Source organism: Colossoma macropomum, unplaced genomic scaffold, assembly GCF_904425465.1.
Source record: "Colossoma macropomum unplaced genomic scaffold, Colossoma_macropomum, whole genome shotgun sequence".
NCBI lineage: Eukaryota > Metazoa > Chordata > Actinopteri > Characiformes > Serrasalmidae > Colossoma > Colossoma macropomum.
Genome location: NW_023494787.1, coordinates 17,966,758 through 17,988,443, shown reverse-complemented (window position 1 = coordinate 17,988,443; position 21,686 = coordinate 17,966,758). Strand labels below are relative to the sequence as shown.

At 37.6% G+C, this 21,686-nt stretch overlaps 2 protein-coding genes across 2 annotated transcripts; both read right to left on the bottom strand.

Annotated features, from left to right (window-relative positions):
- Positions 1–1,614: 1,614 nt before the first annotated feature.
- Positions 1,615–10,779, bottom strand: rrm2b (ribonucleotide reductase M2 b). Its single transcript, XM_036566282.1, has 9 exons — positions 10,644–10,779; positions 9,737–9,886; positions 6,857–6,973; positions 6,309–6,442; positions 5,125–5,219; positions 4,851–4,984; positions 4,588–4,692; positions 4,385–4,498; positions 1,615–2,419 (listed from the first exon to the last, which is right to left on the bottom strand). Exons 1-9 carry the CDS (start codon positions 10,689–10,691, stop codon positions 2,267–2,269), a joined length of 1,050 nt encoding a protein of 349 aa, XP_036422175.1. The 5' UTR covers positions 10,692–10,779; the 3' UTR covers positions 1,615–2,266.
- Positions 10,780–12,762: 1,983 nt separating this feature from the next.
- Positions 12,763–20,155, bottom strand: azin1b (antizyme inhibitor 1b). The gene is given in 13 exon segments (XM_036566281.1): positions 12,763–14,206; positions 14,463–14,680; positions 14,780–14,812; positions 14,814–14,896; positions 15,007–15,160; positions 15,305–15,379; positions 15,491–15,572; positions 15,666–15,794; positions 15,892–16,064; positions 16,176–16,349; positions 16,485–16,663; positions 17,255–17,398; positions 19,952–20,155. Coding segments are annotated over 11 exon segments (1,299 nt in total). The 5' UTR covers positions 16,587–16,663; positions 17,255–17,398; positions 19,952–20,155; the 3' UTR covers positions 12,763–14,130.
- Positions 20,156–21,686: the final 1,531 nt, after the last annotated feature.

Below are 21,686 nucleotides of genomic sequence, written 5' to 3'. Positions count from 1 at the left end.
CCGCACGAGAACGCGCACGCACGCACTCATACGCTCACACACACTGGAGCGCGCACGTTCACAGACATGAGAACGCGTACGCTGGCTGCTGTGTTTATGCAGAGAGCATTTTCCTTGCAGGCTAATTAGCACCCATTTATGTAAAACAAGTATCAAAGAAACTGTTTTGATTGGTACGTGGTGATTAAATGAGGTATGATATAGTTTATACCTTGGATGAACTTTATAACAGTGCCCGTCAGATTTTTTTGTTAACAATTAGGCTACTTACAATTTTCATACATTTATTCACAATCTCACAATCAAATTTGAATTTAGGGTTGTTTGGTGATTTAGCCTGGCCTGGGCAATGATTTGAACCACTGGTACCAGTACATAAGGAATGTAAACTGCTATGCTTGTCTCTCATGAGTTTAACAAAAAAGTATATTAAACAGATTTCTTATGGGGCCACATGACTTAAGGGACACGTGCGCCACCATAGGCTCCCTCTTAATTTCCTTTGGCAATATTAACTGTTTGTGAGAGCAGTTGTCTAGCAATAGGATGATCAGAAATACATCCAACATAGAAAACACATACTGAGGTATTGGTATTTTCCAAGGCTGAACCATATGGACATAAAATGTGATGTTCACTAAAGCTGTTGGATATTATGACCATTTGAGAAGCGATAAATTCTTAGAATAGTGTGCCCCTGATTGGATGTGCTGCCAACACTTTTTACTTATTTATTTATTTTGGTTGTGTAAACCAAAAAAATCAAACTAACCTCTCCATTAAGCAAATATCAAAAAAATGAATGACTGTATGAGGCCTCAAAAGACTGCTAATGGTGTCCCCTTGTGGAGAATCTGTAGCCTGCGAAATGTGAAATAGTTCTATGAGGTCCAAAAAAGTCCCTGATATTCAGCAATCGTATGGCTTTTTATTTTCATGTTTGCATTCAGGTTCAATACAAACATACAAAATATGTATATTTTTATTTTCAATACAGGCATAAAATATGATGATGCAGATTTGTTGTGACAGTAGCTGTTACAATTTCATGCATTACCATACAGTCTATGCATTTTGCACAAAATGGTGATTGAAAATAGTGATCATATTTTAAGCATTATTTTATTTTTATATTTGAATTGTCATTATACTCAATTAGAACTGCAGTTTTTAATTTTGAGCCTTGGGTTCCTCTCTGCCTCCTTTGCTGTCTTCCTCACTATATGTAGAGAATACAGTTGTGTTTTCTTTCAGGCCAGTCTGAGACTTCAATATTAGTGGTTAAGTAAACTTGTTTATTTAAAATTCTTGTGCAGTAAGAAAAATTAGAAATCCTGTAGTCTTCTTGAATTATAGAATGCAGTTATCCCACATACACAGCAAGGTATATGAGCTATGTTGTTTATTTTGTAGCCTTTACCCCTTAATTACCATCCAGGGAGACAGTACTTTTGCATCAGGCCTTTTTTTAATTATTATTTTCATCTCATTCATAATGCTGTCATGCTAACACAGATGTAGACCTAATTTTGAATAGTCCAATCTAAAATGGACATTAAATTAATCACTAGACCTATGTGGTGGTTATCAACAACACCAAGAAAAGACAGGATATATAAGATCAAAAGTTTTAATCAGCGTTCAAGATCTTATAACACTGTGTTGAATACAGCAGAAGAGTAACATAAAATAAATAAAATAATACCTAAATCACCCATGACTGTTACTTTACATCCCTCTGTAAAACAATAAAACAACAATTATCAACATCCAATGTTTGAACAGGTTTTTAAAAAAAGGAGCTGTGATTTGACGGTACTGAAATGATTTCTGAACTGTTTTTTTTTTATAAAAGACTTACAATCTTCTCACAGCATGATTGTTTGATAGAGTACCAACTGAGGTAGCTGAAATTAGCCTTAAAAACAAAAAGGGCATCCCAACTGGAAATATTGTGAGTATTTTCCTAGTACAAACCTATTAAATATTTCAGTTTTTACAGACTGTAAGTGGTGTTCTGTTGTAGTCATATTTCACTGGACACTCACATAAGCCAACAATAATAGAGAAAAAGTTTTGCATAAAATTCTCTGTGCCTAACAGTTAGTCTTCACTCTCTCACAGCTTGCAAAAATGCAAAAATTTAACATCAGAGTATCGGAGGACTTTGAACGAACCACTTTTTTGCTCCTGTGAACTGACTGCTTTCACTTCTTCTCAAGTAGATGTTCTTCAGCTTCAATTATATACTGTACACTGTAGCCCATTAGAAATCTGCATCAAGAGTAAATTCACACTCCACTGTATTTGACATCACTCCAAATCGTTGGTACTCGGCCACTCGCTTCTCAAAGAAGTTGGTTTTTCCTTCCAGTGAGATGGACTCCATGAAATCAAAGGGGTTCTCTGCCTGATATACCTTTTGGGGGATAAGGCAGAATTTCAATATTAAATTTATTAAATCAAAATATAAAAAACATCACTCAGCAACTACAGCAGATAAAGGAAACAAACACTATTGTTCAAAAGTTTGTAATCAATATATAGTATAAATAAGAAAATTTTAATCTTTATATCATTCAATAATATAAGCCAAAAACAGCTGAAAAATGTTGGCCCTGTGCATTTAAAATAATTACAAGAATAATTATAAAAATTAGGGATACACAGACATGGAAATTGTGGGATGATGCATTTATCTGACATTTTTCATGTATATATATGCTAATGCTGAGAAATTGAGAATGGATCCACCTAGAATAGAAATACAGAGAAACGTAACATCGATTTCTATAGGGTTACAAATGTAGTAAAAGGAATAAAATGCACACATTTTAGCCTCAAACATTCTGCTGTTTCAGAATAAATACATCATCAAACATCAGTTGGTCAAATAAAAAAAAAATCAATAAATAAAGCAAAGTTTTTTTTAAAGCAAAAATACCGATATCATTGAGCCTCATTCACCAACCATTCTTAAGAATAAATTTCTTCTTAAAACTCACTTATGCACCAAGATTCTGTCACTCACTAATGTTTTCTTATTTGGGATTTGTTCTAAAGTAAGAACAGAATCTACACACACTCAAGAGCACAAAGTGCGAACAATTCTGCGGTTTAAGAACACGTCATGAACCTGACGCAGACTTTTCCTTAGGATCTTTCTTAAGAATAAATTTAAGGAAAAAAAATGCAGATATTGGTGAATGAGGCCCTTTGTGCATCCATAATAATACATAATAGGTAGCTGTAAAACATTTCTGAATTGTCCAGAAAGATGAACAGTAGATTATTCCAAAATGACTGCAATACATTCTGATAAAATCAATATTCATATACTAATTTTTGAGATAAGGGACAAAACCTCTACACCTCTACAACATCTTTGTGTTAAAAAATCAATAAAATTAAAAATAATAAAAACACTTGGAAGTTAGATATAAAGGACCTTTGTACACTCATGAAATTAATCAATTTTTTAATAATTTCATTAGAATTAAAATCCAGGCTTTATACTCAGTAACTTAACTTGTCCTCAGCAAGAGGTCACAATGTCAAACTGCCAAAAAGTGTTAAAATGCTACAAATACATAAATATAAATATCAAATGAAACGACTGGTTAAGTAACACATCACATAATACGTAAACTTTAAATTTCCATAAAAAACTGCCTATCAACGTTGCGTCCTCACTTTCTGTCAACTCTGTCGGTTTTTTTTTATTTTTATAACCCTGAATAAATCAGGTAATGTCATGGTCAGCTATAACCCTAACAACCCCTTTTCCACTTCCTGCTCTGGATGGATGCAACAGTAGGACACTTTGTCTGGTAAGTTGTCAGTTTTATGATATTTTAAACAAACAATGTTGATATCACTGCAGTCACAGCTTTAATGCGTCAATACTGTCTTCCCATAATAATAATCTTAGTAAAGAATTGTGGAATGAATGTTGGTATTTCACTTCAGGTTATAGAGGCAGCTAGAAAATGAAAAAAAACACAAAATGGCTCCAGTGTACAAAGAGACGGTTAAGATGGGACAACATTTAATTTTGTCAACTCCGTCAGGTTTTATGTCCACATATGCTAGTTAGTTACAGGAAGAGCCCCCCTGGAGTAACTTAGGGTTGAGCGCCTTGCTTGAGGGCACCCTAATTACAGTGTATTATCTATACTTGAATAACTTCTTTTTGTTGCCAAGATACTTAATATATTTATATTTAATATGGCATCTAAATCTGCAATGTATGAGTTATTACTATATATAAAATAACAATAATTGTTAATATGAAAAGTGATTCCAAACTTTTAAACGAGAAACTCCAGTACTCTGGATATTAGATCTGACTACACTGATAGAAACATACACATAAATTACTAACCTTTGGTAATCCTAAATCGGTTAACAACCTGTCAGCCACAAACTCGATGTATTGTCTCATCAGAGAGCAGTTAATTCCAATGAGGTCGACTGGTAAAGCTTCAGTTAGAAACTCCTGTAAAAACAAGCAGTTCTGTTATAGTTTTGTCACAACTATACAAGAAATACTGCGAGGTAGCAGCAGGTCTTTTGAATGGCACTGACCTGTTCAATGCTAACCGCTTCAGTGATGATGTCCCTCACCCTGTCAGCGGATGGTTTCTTTACCAGGTAACTGTGCATAAGGCAGGCGAAATTGCAGTGCAAACCCTGAGAGATTTCAAAATATACAGTGGGTTAGAATCACATTTATCATACTCATTTGGTAGATTACAACTTTGTGAGTATATTTCTTCAGGAATGCATAGTGTTCATGCTTATTCTAAATAGCCTGAAGCCACCTTAAAAATAACAAAACCTCTACACACCTCATCTCGGCTGATGAGCTCGTTTGAGTATGTAAGTCCAGGCATCAGCCCTCTTTTCTTTAACCAGTAGATGGCGGCAAATGACCCCGAGAAAAAAATGCCTTCTACTGCTGCGAACGCTATTAATCTCTCCCCTGTGAATATAAGTTGATATTTCCATAGAGCTGGGTGTTGTTTTGATAAATTACATTACAATATGTCCCAATAAGCTTTTCTAAGCATATTATAGATACAGTCAGTACTTAAAAATCTCATCCCATTTTTTTAAACTTACCAAAGGTAGAGTTTGTGTCAGAGATCCACTGTATGGCCCAGTCTGCTTTTCTTTTCACACAAGGCATGGTCTCAATAGCGTTAAACAAATAGTCTCTGTTAAAAGATGGAGGAGACATTTCAACAGATTAAGCATCTTAATGTCACAGTTAGTGTGCATTTCTAATAGATTTAATCTATTTCCTGTTTGGAAATTGCCAGTTTATCCACACATCATGTCTTCAGTTGACATCTGGAGAAACATTCATTATATGTAATGTCATTATATGTAACTGGCCAAATTTAAAATTGTAATCATTACTATATCTGTTGTAAACAAGCCTACTAGTCTGTACAGTGGTGCCAAATTGTCCAGAGTGTGAGGCTGTCCAGCTTAAAGACTAGGAAAACCCCTTCTGATGATGTATCTTTAAGATGGAAGGAATGTCTAAAAAACTACAGTTTCTCAGAGGTGGATTCATGAGGTCATGCTGTCTGAAATGTTTTTTTTTCTTTTTTCCCCAATAGTTGGCTAAAGCAGAAAGAAGCCAGATAAATAATATTACTGATAGGAAGCCAAATATCATGTCAGTATTTATTACCCTCTACATCAGTATATTAGTGAATTAGTGGATATTTTTATCTTATTGGTTCTATGATTTATTTGCGCAATGCATGCTGGGTATTGTAGTAAGAGACCATTGAAAAAATATATAAAAAGGATATAAAAATGTAAATTCAGTCAAACTGGCCACAATGCCCTTTTAAGTCTTACAAAATGTATAATTAAAATGGCTTCATTAGCAACAACTGTATAATAAAAGAGTGTTATGTTGTTTTGCAGTCCTGACAGACTTACAAACAAGTCTTGTGGCAGACATCATAAGTTCTTATTTTCTGGGATAAACTTCAGGATGCTACTAATTTTGTTCAAACTTACCCTTTAAATCATAACACACAGTCTAATATATATTATGTTTTCTATGTGCCTTGACGTGCACAGTCTCTTTCACGACCTACTTATAAAACCACATTCTCTTTCATGTTTGCTTATAAAACTGCATTACAAAACAAACAGTTAACATCAAGGAGTACTCAAACTGCAAATTGTGCATCTGTCACCTGCACTTAGACATTTACTGCACATCACTTGCTGCAAGTTGAACCTACTGTGAATAAACCCTGACCCTACTGGTGTCCTCTCACCTCTCCTTTAGGTCCCTGATATAGGTGTTGATCAGCATGCTGTACATCTCTGAATGCACATTCTCTATGAGGATTTGGAAGCCATAGAAAGAGCGTGCTTCTGGGACCTGCACCTCCTGACTGAACCTCTGCACCTGCAGGTGAACCAGACAGACAAAGCAGGTCAGCACAGTATCACAGCAGACAACTGCATATCAGCATTGAGGATTCCTCCACATTTGGGTGATACATTAAAACGTACCATGAAAATGAAGCATTTTGATATCATTCATTCCACATAGCATCTCAGTATACACACAACTAACCTGTACAATTAACAAAGTAATTTTTTTTATTTATTTTATATTTTACCTCCATACACAATTACAGATTATTATTGCAGGGGAATATCTTAATCCATCCCCTTTAAAAAGGAGCCGTACACACTGTACTCTTTTGTGAGTTTGACAAAAAATACATTATGGCTTTAAGAGTGATATAAGCTCAATACGTTCTTTTGCTGGTGGGCCTACAAACCACAGCAGAAAAACACACAAAAAAAAGCTCACCAGGTTCTCGTTGACAATGCCATCACTCGCCGCAAAGAAAGCCAAGACATGTGATATGAAGTGTCTCTCCTCCGGCTTCAGTTTCTCCCAGTGAGGCAGATCCTTTGATAAATCCACCTGCACACACCAACAGAAATAATCAACAACCGTCTTCAGTCACCAAAACAAAGACGCCTCAAGACGTCTTTTGTGCCAGACTAAACAGATGGCTGCAAAGGCTGAAGCCAAACCTGGCGTGAACCCAAGACCGTTAAACTCGTCCCCACTGAGCCCAGCTATCATATTAGGAATGTGAACCTGACCCAAACCCGAAAATGTTTACGTTCTCTCCATTTTCGCACCAGAATAAGTAGAGATGGATTCTCACAGACCTTGTTTTTTAATGCCTTGCTTGGCTGCTAATCGCTTAAGTTGATGGCTGGAAAATGCTGTGTGATGTAAAACTGCCACTTAACAAACCTGTAATAGTTTTGATAGAAGGGAATAAATGATAACCTCAGTATTCCTAATTAAAAAGCTAAAACCAAGTCAACGTGCAGACCAGTGTTGCTGATTTTAGCTGCAGTCTCCACCTTATAATGAGAGTTTATTATTAATATATTTTTTGGGAAAGTGATGATCCTACTACAACAATTATTCTATTATATTACTATATTAATAATAGACTACTTTTTATTACATTGTACCTACACAGCTTAACAAGGCACACTGACCCGATGCAAAGCAGTTTGATAATAAACCACTAATCTTTCCAGTTAGAGGAGAATGAGAGAGAAAGAAAGAGAATGGGGCCCTGAGAGAGAGAGAGAGAGAGAGAGAGAGAGAGAGAAAGTACAACATTAACTTGAAATTAATAACTATAAAACATCAACTAATAATAATCAGTTTTCACTTATTAGAACACAAACTGACCACAAAACTGGACCTAATGCTTTGGGCTCAAGTAATAGCAGATTTTAAGACTCAACAGTCATTAAAACACTGTGTAGGTCACTATAGGGTGTGATGAGTGCAGCCATTTATGCTGTAGTCGAGTGGTTTCCTGGTTAAAGTATAAACAAATCATTCACGTTATGTAAGTACAGTGTTGCGTAAGTGAAAAACAAAATGGTATTAAGAAAATATTAGGGTTGCAGGAAAACACATGTTTTAATAGCATTAACTGGCCCTGACCTCATATAAACAATAGCCTTATTTTACATTCCCACAAAGGCTGATCAACAGTTAAAACATGCAGAAGATCAACAGATGTCACTAGGGTCCAGCAAACATGAGACTACTTCAAGTTTCCTCTGACACAGCTGGTCATCTCTGAGCAAATAAACACAGATTTTAGAATTGCACAGCCAGCAAAGTCTAAACTTAAGTGCTTTTAGAAATGCTTACTTCAAAAAAGCATTGCGCTAAAACAAGCAGCAGTTTTCACAGATGTTTTCAATCCATCCCTTGCTCACTGTCCTAGTCTCTTATAGTTCCTGTTACAAAAAAGCACAAACCAGCTTCAAAGTGTACAAATCTACTGCACTCAGTTTTAGTTTTACCCAAAACACGATGACGGCCTACTCATCTCCAGCCTGAGTCAGTCATTACCCCTTACTTACACCTAGACAGTCTGTATACAGAGTAAATAGACTAGAGTATCATAAACACAGACCTTCACTTCATGTTGGAAGATCTGAGCTCAAGAGGTAATTTTGTTCTTTGTGAAGTATCACACCATACTCTTTCATTTTTACTAAACAAACTGTCACAAATTGGGGTAGATCACTATTTGAAAATGGCTTTGCAATCTGATCACATGCAGGAGGATGTACACTTCCTGCCATACTGTCTGCACAGGTGCACAAGACGCTTTCTGTGCTATTCCCCTGACATTCAGCTTGCAGAACTCACAGTCTTTACTTGAGTGTAAAATGTTTGTGTTCAGAAATGAGGAAAACAGCTTAGAGAGATACTCTGTCATGTGTTTTACACTAGCGTTCAAAGGTTTGGAATCAACTGCCATATTAAGCATTTTCTGTCATTTTCTCTACAGTAAACTAACATGGTGTGGATTTAAATATTATAAAATATTCACTAAAAGGTATTTTTAGTTGTTTTACTCAGTATTTCAGGAATTTGGTGAACACAGAAATTATTGAGGGAAAAACAATCTTCTCTAATTATCTATTTACAATTTTTTTGTCAAGTTGTGCCTTGACCTTTCATCACCACTTCTGAAATATGACAAATTCTACGACGAATTCTGGATGTTAATTTTATTATAATTTAACCCTCGATTTTATACAAATTTCTCAGTCGTCATAGAATCCTCTACAGCTCTGTTCATCCCTGGACACATTTAACATTGCTTTATTGTAATTTACAGCTTTCCTAGCATCCTATTAATCAATTGAAATGTGTGATGTTGCACAGGAGTAGTATACAGAATCTACACAGAATTTACACATTTAACTGCAACCAAATTAGTTTTATAATATTGAAAACAGTGAAAGGCAGCGAACAGTTGTATACAAAAAATTTAGCACCCCTTGTTAAAGGACATTTTGTTGATCTTCGAAGTGAAAATAAGTAAACACATCCTCTGCCTTTTGCAGAGCCACATTTTGTGGGGTTTTTTTTTGTGAAATTCACAAATAAACAGTGTCTGTGCATTAAAATATACAGAAGTGTGTTTTCTGTAGAGAATGTTCACTTATTCTCACTTATGAAAATCAACAAAACATGCAATTTGACCAGGGACACACAAATTTTTGCATTTGACTTTATGTACTATTCCATTTGATGGCATCGTTGTCAGGTGTGCTGTTATCTGTACAGTGTACAGTGGGTTGTGTCTGTGTTGTGAGTGGGGCAAAATTAAATTAAGCTCGTACTCACCTCTTCTACAGTCCAGAACGAGGCCTGGGCCTGTTTGTACATTTTCCAGATGTCGGGGTACTGAATGGGAAAGATGACGAACCGCCTTTTGTTTTCTCTGAGTAGCGGCTCATCTTCGGTACTCTGTGGATCCACATCTTTGTGCCCATTCTGACAAACACAGACAAATAAATCTCTTTTAAATGCTGTGTCATTTTAAAAATTTCATCTATGATGAATGTTTCATTTGGCCTTAGATGATAGCAATCCAGTCAGGAATTAGAGATACGTTATTCATAAAGTAGCTATGTTTTACAATTCATTTTTTAAGTCTAAATGCTTTTACTTCACATTTTTAGTTATTTCATTATTTCGAAAAGTGTGAAAAGTGTGTGGAGGTAGCAGGTGGGGGCGCTCTAGTTCCCACACTGGGGAAAATAGTGCCGTTTCCTCCCCAGTAAAATTAAATGGACGGATCAGTGGTGGTTCAGGTATAGTTTATGTAATTCTACATCGGAGTTACAAGTATTATAACTAAACCTGAATGATACACAACCCGTGCACATATCACACCACTTCACTCCCTGCCTTCTCCATCGACACTGCTTCAAACGTCAAATTCGCCTCTTTCTTCTTCAGCTTCATTAAATTTACAGCTTTCGAGCTTGAATAACATCAAAGTAGGTTACATGTGCTGCATCACGACACAGGGCAGAATTCACACAGCTAACCATTCACACAGCGAACATGAGGCCATCTATAACAAAACCATAGTAATAACATATGGTATAGATTTAACGTCACTAATTCACCATCCACGGTTGAGTAGTCTGCACTTTCTTTGTTATGAAACGTCGAACAACAGCGGGATATTTACAGACTCATCACACATCCAGCAGAATAAAGAGCAGCAGCCAGCTTTTCTCACCTCACACTGCTTGTCGTCCGTCCGCATATTCACCACATCTGTGTCCATTAGAGATGCACTGCTAATACTGTACTGTAACCGTCCCTGTCATCACAAGGCGAGTGGATTACAAACACTATGGCGAAAACCTTTAGCAGGGCCGTTTAGCACCTCCTGTGGCCTCACAGGGAATAACAACGCGTATTTAAATGACTGGGGCCAAACTGCACCGAGGAGGAAAATAAAATGTAAGACAAAGTATTACAGTGTTATTTTTAATTTAGGGATATTTTAGCTAACACGTGTTTTACTGTTTTAAATTACTTTTTTTTTAGCAGGATAAAGCTGCTAAAACGTTGGATTTTATTGACTGAGCACAAGTAACAGCTGTAAGTTCTTCTACTAATCTTATGATTCACTTTTGTGTATCTTGCATAAACCAGCTGATAGTAAGATATAGACAGACTGAAAAAGATGTAAATTCAACATCTCAATAAATCAAGTGATGAATGATTAAATCATAGTGACAGCGCAGGCACTGGGCTTAATGTAATCAACTCTTTGAAATGCATTACATTTACACTTTGTTTTATTTTTTTGAAAATGCTAGCTGCCCTTTACATTGTGCAGACATGTTATGATGAATGGACCTATAGAAATGGTCCAAATTGGTTTGGAATAAAACTTGGTTACATTTAAAAAAAAAAGTTGTGGTCGGTCCTGAGAACAAACGTCTACTTGGAAAACTTTAACCCACAGCAAATAGGTCAGAGTCTAAAAACCTTCTCTGATCTTGAGAAACAATGAAATCACTGCTGTTGTCAGCAAGACCGGCTGAGGAAAACAACTGATAGCAGAAGAATCTTGTCAGCTGCAGAAATCATCCTGTGTAGTGCAGATACAAAAAATACTTAACTGATTTCTAAACCACAGTTATATAGCTCAGCATACCTCTTACCAATAGAAGCACCAAAAACAAAAGGTCCATAGCGCAAACTGGGTAGAAACTGGATAAAGCAGTCAAACATGCATTTCCTTTGGTGAACAGGAGGCTGCAGTAGAAGCTTCTCAAAAAAAGTGAATGAAAGAGGACATCAGTTGGTTATGTAGTGTTACTACAGTTCACTCTATTGAACTCATTTAGTTTTATTACTTTTCCACAATACTTTTACTCATGTTTCTGCAAACAAAAGTGCTCCAAATTCAAAAGGCTCTGCAATTCTCATTTTCATCTTCAATTTGGCTAGAGTAAAAATATTAAAGGGGAATTCCACAGATTATTCACAATTTCTGCATAATTAACTTGTTAAGATGTAAACAAACTCATTCAGAGTGGTTTGAAGTGAAATGTGCTTTTCTAAAGAAGCTTGCAGAGTCTGAATCACAATGGTGGTGATAGGAACCAGACATCTGAAGCATTTAATGATTCTAAACGCTACATCACAGAAAGCAATTTCATGAAATAACAAATGCTGATTTGATTGCTGAGACCTTTTTAAATGTGTTTTGGGATAAGGTTTTAGATAAGGTTTAGAATGTATTGTGTATGTAAGTACATAAGGGGCAGAGTAGTAACTGCAGGGTGTTGTGAGGCAAATAGTCTTTTTAGATTTATCACTATTTTACCTTTATCAGTATTACATATAACAGCCCAGAACACTCATGGTCCACTGGTCATTTTGGATAGAATATGAAATGGCTGTATTTGTGTTGTAGAGATCATGATCCCAGGTTCCTATTAGTACCGTTGCAAAGAAATCTGTCAGTAAGTTTCTCTACAATTAACCATTTTACATCAAACCAGTCTGAAAGACCTCGATTTTTTGTTTTTTTTTGAAAAATCAGTGGAATCCCATTTAACTTCGAGGTCTTGTAGCTTATTAGGACATTGTGTGCAATTATGTTTAGTGCAAGGTGTTAATAAACCCCTTACAACTCCATTTATTACATACAAAGGCTTATTATTTAGTAACCACAGTGACTTCAATACAACTGGCTAAGTTATTCTTAGGTTATATATATATGCAATAAAACTTGGTGGGCATGCTGGTGGGCCGTGGCCATTTAAGGAGTTCATGGTTTGGTCAAAGTTTAATTGGTAACCATCACATTTTTGATAATAAATCAGAGAAACTCGGTATTATTTCAGTCAAAGAAGTGTATTAAGTTAATATTTTTCATTACTTCAACAAACACAATATTACAGTCAAAAACAGGCTATGGTCCGTAAGTGCCTTAGACAAAAATATTTTACATTACATCGCTAAGGGGTGTGATTTTATTAACTGGAGTGGAGATTTAGATAAATCTTGAAATCAAAAGGCATTAAATGACGCCTTTCAGAAGGTAAGCAGCACTGCAAGATATGATCATAAGTTTCATTGCACTAAAATGAAAAAATAGACCTGATATGGCAACCTTGTTCTAACAGGAACAGATAACTGCTGTTCCTAAAACACTTTTCAGCAATTTTCATATAAACTCGGCAAACATCTCATTCACCCATTAAGACATTACAAAGCCATTAGGTCTATCAGTGTTGTTCACAATGAAAAATATGATCAAATCTTTAGAACAGCTATTTATGAGGAAAAGCCTGAGAGAAGCTGTCAGAGATCAATAGTGTGAATCTTGCAGCATTTATGGTGACTGTTACTGGTGTTTTCAGCACATTGCCTCAGGCACTTGCACATTTTCCTTGAAATTACTTTCCACAAACCAAATTTCATCTTAAGTCACCTTCCTCAGTCCCAGTTTGAGGAGGTTCCTTTAATGTCCTTGGTGTTTGTACCGGAAAAGACAGAGAGTAATCTACAGGTGCGACCCTATAGCTTTCTTACCAAAAGTCAGGTCGCAAAGTCAATCACAGTACACATAGCCAATGGACAGCATGAAATACATATCAATATTGGGAAATACTGCCACAATCCATGTACTGAGGATACAACGAAAGATGTTCCTCCACAGTTCTATAAACTCATGGTCAACAAGGATGGAGAAGCATTGATCTAACAAATCAATATCAAAATTTCACTGTGTTAATCTACACAATGGGTCGTAATTCATCTGATTCTATATTCTAAACTCATTAAAATCACATCTGATTTTAATATAGACAAGTGCATAATGGTGCAACAGACAACTCATTTACAAGACTGTCAGCAGGTAATCAATATATAATTAAATTAATTGAACACTTATGTAAACGATTTTTGATTAAGAAAACCAATGACTGGATTCCATCTCCATAGTCATCCATTTTGTTGCATATGTTATTACTAAATACGGGGCTCCTGGACTCATTCCTTTGGTGGTCAAGGGAAATGAGCATTTCAATCAGTAAATTGTGAGAAACTGAGATAAGGACAATTATTTTGTGATCCCAATGCCACTGGTCTTTTTCCTTTTCTAGTGGCTAAGCGTTATTGTCCCCACCCATAGCTGCTGGAATGTTCACTGCGCAGGCCATTCAAATGCCCAGGTTAGGTGTTGGAGTCAGGTTTTTCAACTACAAGCCACACTGGACTAAGGAAAAGTTCTTCATGGTGGTGTCAAGAGAAATTCCAGCCTCCTGCATCTCAAACCTGGACACACACACAAAAAAAAAAACACAAACAAAAAACATGAGAACATTTCCAAGATCAATCTTGACATTTAATAAACTAATTAGCTTGTGTTATATAATATATAAGTGTATATATATATATATATAAGTGTGTTATATAATAACTACTTGGCTTGCATAACCATCTGATGGGGTAACAGAAACAACACAAGAGGGAAGAGGGAGTAAAGCATAAACAAAAACAAAAAGAGAACATCTAGTGTGTTCCTAATTACCAGTCGCCTGTAGAAATTGTGTAATACACAGGAGGTTTGTCTGAGTTACTGATGGCTGCTGACTCCTCTTGACCACTGGCCCCCATGTTGTTGAAGATCAGCCAGTCTCCCACAGCGAGCTCAGGGAGAAGGCAGCGCTCCACCACCTGATCCAACGCGTCACAGGACGGACCCCACAAGCTGCTAGAGAACACTGGCTCATCTGCTGTGAGGGACATCTGCACAGAAAAGAAAAACAAAATGCAGGAGCTCAGATGACCACACTCAACTATGAACCTAATTTGGACATGCATGGTTTTGCACGTGGGTTTCTTTACCTTGTGCGCTGTGGGGGATGGAATGGTGCTTCCCTAACAGCTTGCCCACAAAAGATCCATAGACACCATCATTCAAATAGTACAAAAATTCCGGGTCATCATTCAGAGTTGGCTCTGCTGAGGATTTGAGTGACATATGAAATTAAAAGAGGGACATATAACACACAGTATATTTTCATACTAAAATATTCTTTATGGGGTGAACTGAGAGAGCCTTTTAGACTCACCATGAAGATCGCTGGCTACCACTTTCTTTCCAATGACATTTACAACCAGGGTGAAAGAGGAAGACACATAAAAAGTTCCTGGCTCAGCAATAACACGCACCCCAGACGTAACAGGGAAATAGGCCTCCAGCAAAGGTCTGATAGCAGCATGGACCTGATCACAAAGGAAAAAAAAAAAGGAAAAAAAACTCAGCATTTTGAAGATTTAAGATTATTAAATTGTCAATATAAATTTGTCATTTCAAATTAAACATTACAAACAATGGGTGATGTGGAGGATTTACAAGTTACAAGATACCTGCTTCAACTGAAACTCAGAGCCACTGAATCCACTGCCAATATCCAGAATTTCCATATTAAAACCAAGCTCCTCCTGTAAACAAAAAAAATAATGTACGCACTTGACATCTGAACATCTCAAGTTAGGAAATGTGTTATTTTAATCACAACTGTTTTGATGCTATATCTTCATTTGGCCACTCACCCCCATATCAAATACACAACGGGCGTCAGACAATGCATGGGTATAAACCTGGGAGTCCTTACATGATGTTGGTACCTGGAACCTGTAGGGTTACAAACACAAGATAGTTCAAGTGAAACTCTGGGAAGACAAGACGTCTATCATAGATGTCCCAGTTGCTATAAAAATAACTTACGCTACTCCAACCACATCCATGCCCAGCTCCTTGGCAGTTTCCAAAAGGTGCCTGCAGCTCTTCAGGGAGCAGCCAAATGCCATGCTGGCCTCCTCTGTCTGAGCTTCAGTGGACAACTGCAGGAGCAGCCTGGAAACAGTGGAAAATAACAGAGACATTGCCAGTTTAGAAATCAAACATTAAGCATGAGGATATGAAACACGTGTACATTAAAACGGACACTGACCTGGCATTTGGGTGAGCACGGGCAATTTTACAAAGTTCTGCCTCGTTGTCACACACCAGGTAGTTGATGCCATTTTTGGCAGCATGTTTAATGTGCGAGAGCTGCTTGCAAACACCCGACAAGATGATGTTCTCAGGGGGGACGTCATGGTTGAGTACCAGGGAGATTTCAGCCTGAAAGTACAGATAAATAAATACCATGTCATTCAGAATCCAAAAAATTCTGCTACTTTTCTGATCACGCAAATAAACAGAGAACAGAATAGTAAAGCTACTGAGCGTCACCTTATTTGCACAGACAAAACCAACTCCCAGTGCAGCCAGAACCTCGATGAATGCAGGGCTGCCGTTACATTTGACTGGGTAAAAAGGTCGGACCAGAGGCAGGGTGCTCTGCCAAAGAACATGCTGCTGCATCAAGGCCCCAAGGTTGGCCACAACAAATGCATTCTTTTCAGCCTGAGGACAGGATGAAGGACAGAGTGATCTACCAGCAATATCAATTAATGGAAAAAGATGCCATGCACCATGTTCCACTTTCATAATGCAACTAGTACATCACTATTAAACAGATTAATGCTGGGTTCCACTCACCAGAGCTTGTTCGTAAATGTGGTTGTCAATGACATCTTCAAGGGTTGTTCCTCCATCAAGCAGCTCAACGATGTAGTTTGGTTCATCAATAAATCCTTTCATCTCAACCGTAGTCCGCAGATCCGACAATCATAAAGAGAGTTTACTGAGCCTTTGGGGTCCTGTAAATATGCAACAAACTGCAAAGAAAAAGAAAAACATTAGTCTTCTCCTACGTTACTGGATAAACATACAACACATTCTAAATCTGATAATGTTGATTTGTTTCGTATGCACTAGCCAACGTTTTCCAGAAGACCGATAATGTTTTTATCCTCACTTCATTTTTGATATTAGGAAAATATCTTTGTATGTTTGTTTGAAAGCTAAATTATTTTCCAAATTATTTCATTCCATTATCATGTTACTGTTAAATAAACGTAACATACTTTTTCCACTCTCTTAGCACATATGTAGTGAGTACGTAGTGAGTACGTAGTGAGTATGTAGTGAGTATGTAGTGAGTATGTAGTGAGTGTTTTTGGCTGGTTTTTTTTTTTTGGTTGTCTGTATAACCTTGAGCTTCAGTTGTCAACTGTCCACAGTCTACACTTACAAAAGGCTAATAAGCTCAAAGAATGCTAAGAATGGACAGAGTGAACAAGTTTACAACAGCTATACTTTTTGAATGATGCCACACATGATGAATTATATCAGTTTACTGTGCTGTTGAGTGCCATTAACTTACTTTGCATGACTAACCAAGTTATTAATACTCAGGGACCACTCACATGGACAAGTTGGGAGATGGACCTCTCCCGCTATCAACTAGGATCCCAAGGTGGCTCGGCGTTGAAGTCGAACTGCTCGCGGTAGAGCGCCTCCCCTAGGCCTTCTGGGTACCTCTTATACACTTGCACAGAAAGAGGGGAGCCCTGTCGGTGTAAACAAACAGAAAAATTGTGTGTAAACAAACAGAAAAATTGTGTGTAAACAAACAGAATAAAAAAAAATGTAACAGTATAGACTCTAAACAATTGAGACTACAGGCACAAACAGAACAGTTGCCAAAAATTTCAAGAGTCTGAGCATAACACACAGGGAAACTAGAACATACAAACAAGTTGGGCTAGCATAAACTATGGGTCATCTAGTTAGAGTAACAGTCCTTGAAACTGTGGAACTGCACAAAGCTCAAATCCCAAATTAAAGCTTTCTGATCAGGGCTTGGGCTGCAACAGCCTCACGGGTTTTGGACATCAGCACAAAACCTGAAATCTTGAGGTTTTCTCTGATGCTGTTTGGCTGGATTTCAAAAGATCAACCACAAAACCACTGGCTAGATACCAGCCAAACGTTACTGTGCTGAGATTACAGAGACTGACACTAAAGCATGCAAACACTAACATGGTCCCTCACGCAGTTAAAAAATTAATTCAACCTCCAAGCATTAAGGATTCGATTTTTTTGTTTGCTTGCACAAACTACCGACCTATGCAACTTTGCGCTTTCGGTACCTCATTTTTGTCACTGCTGAGTAGGAGAAACTAGGCACCCAGACATTAGTGAAATCACTCAGATGCTGATTTGAACTGGATTACCATTACCAGACCCACTGAGACCTCTGAGTTTGGTCAAATATACTGGAGGCAGTTTGAGTGAGAATTTTCTGAGATTGCAAACAGAGTCGTTCACGTTTGCAATGAGTGATCTTTACAAATACTGGATGGCCTGATGTCATTTCAGTCCTGTCTAAACAGACCTAAGGATTACTCAATGTGGAATGAAGCCTTGATTTGGAAACAGTGGTAACTGTATCAGACTGTTAGTAGGGTAACCTGTTGAGAACCACGACTAGACCAGCTTTAGAGCTTTAGAACTTGACCAGCTTTAGAGCTTTAGAACTAGACCAGCTTTAGAGCTTTAGAACTAGACCAGCTTTAGAGCTTTAGAACTTCTCCATGACGTTACATTACAGAGATACTAAAGAGTTTCCACTTTAGGAACTGACACCTACAAAACTTTTCTAAACACAACTTTTTTTTTTTTAGCAGTGATCTTAGTACTGGGCAGTCATACGTCTGCATTCTGGGCATGTTTAACTGGGCTCACATACAATGGAAACATAACAGAAAATGAATAAATACTTTAAGAAACCACCGTACTGTGTTATACACCTCTAGCAATCAATGTTCCCTGTTGTATAACATTCCTGTAGTACCATTTTATAGTAAAATACAATACTTGTGTAGTATCCTTTAGTAAAACTCATAGGAATCGTGAACAAATTCCTGTAATATTAGGCAATTATATCTTTTTCATCTGGTTTAAGTAACAGCAAATATTTCTCAACCAGCAGTTACATTTGTGTGTTGCATTATGAAACTAAAGTGAAGATACACACTTAAAAAAATGGTTCTTCAAAACGGTCTTTAGTAAAGGCAAAGGTTCTGTTTAGAACCATGAGTTATACACAGAACCATTTCATGCTTAAATGGTTCTTTTGATGGTGAAATTGTTATACAGATAGAGAATGTGTTGTATATGGTTCTATTTAGCATCAAAAAAGGTTCCTCTATTATTTACGACGTCAAACTTGTAACAACCATTGCCTTTACTAAAGAACCTTCGAAGAACCATCGTTTTTTTAAGTGTGTAGTGAGCCAAAGTAACCCCAGGAAAGAAAACAACACATTCGGCTAGTTAAAGTTTTGCCTGCATAATAAAATGTTGCGCAACCAACTAGAACATTTTGTTTAAGTCCACAAGGCACGTAACGTGATTGAGCGAGTTCCACTGACGGTCTGACTGACGTAGGACCTCATTCACTCCAGGCAGTCCCTCCCTGACCACAACACACGCAAGTTAATCCTGAAAACAAAACTTCTTAAAACCCTACGGATCAGGAAGGTATTCAAACTGGAAATAAAGAATAAATGAAACTGGCTCCATATCTCTTCTTCATCGTCCTCTAAACCCTTGAATCTCCACCCGCCGAGTTACACCTAACGCAGGTCACAAGCGCCCGGATTTACACCAAATGAATCAAAGGCAAAACACGAGGCTGAAGGTGGCTTCCTATTCGCCACCTTCTTGTTCCAATTTTCCCGTTCCACCTTAAAGGGTGCCTGAGGCGCCAGAATGTAACGTTAACTGCTTCCCCACTTAAGGTGGAACGGGAACACTGGAACAAGAAGCTGGCGAATAAGAAGCTTCGTCGTCAAAGCGTGTCACATTTGTTCGTACCCAACACAACAACCGGAGCCACATTCAGGTTTACAAACATCTAAAAACTACTGCCATACTTTAAACTGAAATCTCTAATCCTGATTTACGTTTATAGCCGTCCTACACCAACCAACACGCTGTCTGTCTCTATCAGCGAGGGAGAACAGCAGCAGCCGCCGCCATGTTGTAAACTGGTCGTTCCCTCAAGAAGCGCAACAACATTAGCGGGGATGGAGTCCGCGAAAAAACGGCGTACTTACGTGAGATAACGGCCTGAAAGATTTGGAAAATCGTCTTCTCTTTTTCGGCGGAATTTTTAAAGAGTGGTGGGGACACTGGTATAAGAAAGAAAAGAGGCTGCGTTTGCCATATGCCTGAGTAACGAGAACTATAAACACACTGTCTCCCTCTGCACGGCTCGGCTAACGAAGAAATGGCAGCTCTGGCAAGGAGATCAATGAGGTAGTGGGAGAGTCTCCGTCTGTGGGCGGGGCCACGTAGGGAACAGCCAATCACCTTACACTTTCAAGAGGCAGTAACGTTACATGACTAAAGAGCCAATAATGTTGGGCTCCTATACCTAATAAGGCTGTAACGTTACAATACTAAAATACAATAAGGTCAGGCCCCAGTACCTTACAAGGCAGTATTGTTATAATACTAAAAAACAATAACATTGGGCTCCAATACGAAATAAGGCAGTAACGTTACAACACTAAAAAAAACAATAACGTCAGGCCCCAGTACCTAATAACATGGTAATGTTACAATACTAAAAAAAACAATAAAAACAATAAAAAAACGTCAGGCCCCAGTACCAGAGCCGTATAGAGAGAGAGTTGTGTCAACTCCGTTCACTCCAATGGACCATTTTTTTACAGCAATGGCAGATCATGGAGCCTCTCAATAGTTCCCGGAAGTTAGCAGCAAATACTAGCAGCGTGGCCGAGTTGCAGCAGAATAGAGCGGTTGTGATGCACTTTTAAAGGGTAAAACATTTAAAGAATCAGTTTGTACATAATAAGCACATCTGAATTAAATTAACATGTATATTAAAGTATGTCAGTGGATTATCCCTGATTAAATTAGATTTAAGAAACATTAACAGATAACAGATTAGGCTAGGGTACTGAGTAAAGTTAGGAACCCATAATGTGAACCATAAACAGCCTAATTGTAAAATCCCTGCTCTTAATGTCGTTTCATCCACCGTTGTTGAATCTTAGAAAAGGCTTCTAAACATGGTTTTTTTACAGGGTGGGTGGGAGTTAAATATTAGTTAAATATAACACTGGGGCAGAGCTTGTACAGTGGAGGTGGAGGAGATAAAATGGGAATATCGTTATCCATTTTGGAGTTCGAGCTGTAATGTAAGTTATACAATAAAAAGAAAGAGTTGCTTTTCGTGATACGTCACTGTTGATGTGGATTTAGAGCGCATATTGGAGACTTTAAAGAGTAAACAAATATAAGACTTATGGATTGAGTGTTTGCAGGCTTTGTGATTCTGTTGACTGTTTTCTGTACATCATGTTGCAGTTTAGTTGATTTTGGATTAATGGCAAGAACCACGGGGGGATTCAACTCAGCCTAGAGACTCCCTACAATAAGACGGCACCCCCACCCTGCACCCTGAGTCTCAACTCCCTGGGTTTTGCAATTCTTTACCTGTTCCTTATTTTTAATAAATAAAACGTTAAGCTTCCCAGGTGTGTGGCTTTTGTTTGTGAAACGTATGCAATGTCACATTGTTATTGTTGTAATCTTTAGTGATGGTAAGTAATTTAGTAATTGCTCCTGCTGACTTGAGCCAGCAGTTTTTTCTTCTCTCTGTCAGTGGAGAAACCAAACATTTTCACTCCTTTCTCCGAGCGATTGAAGCATCTCCATGCAGCAGAGCAAACCATGCTGGGGCTATATGCAAGGACAACATGGAGAAAAGGGCACAGACAAACTGCCTGCCAGGCTATTCATGTTTGAGTTCGTTATAGCTTT

Coding starts and splice junctions, on each gene's coding strand:
- rrm2b (XM_036566282.1), bottom strand. CDS start 10,691: ATGGACACAGATGTGGTGAATATGCGGACGGACGACAAGCAGTGTGAG. Junction 4,693..4,850: donor AGCTCATCAGCCGAGATGAG/GTGTGTAGAGGT, acceptor GAAATCTCTCAG/GGTTTGCACTGCAATTTCGC. Junction 2,420..4,384: donor CCGATTTAGGATTACCAAAG/GTTAGTAATTTA, acceptor ATCCCCCAAAAG/GTATATCAGGCAGAGAACCC.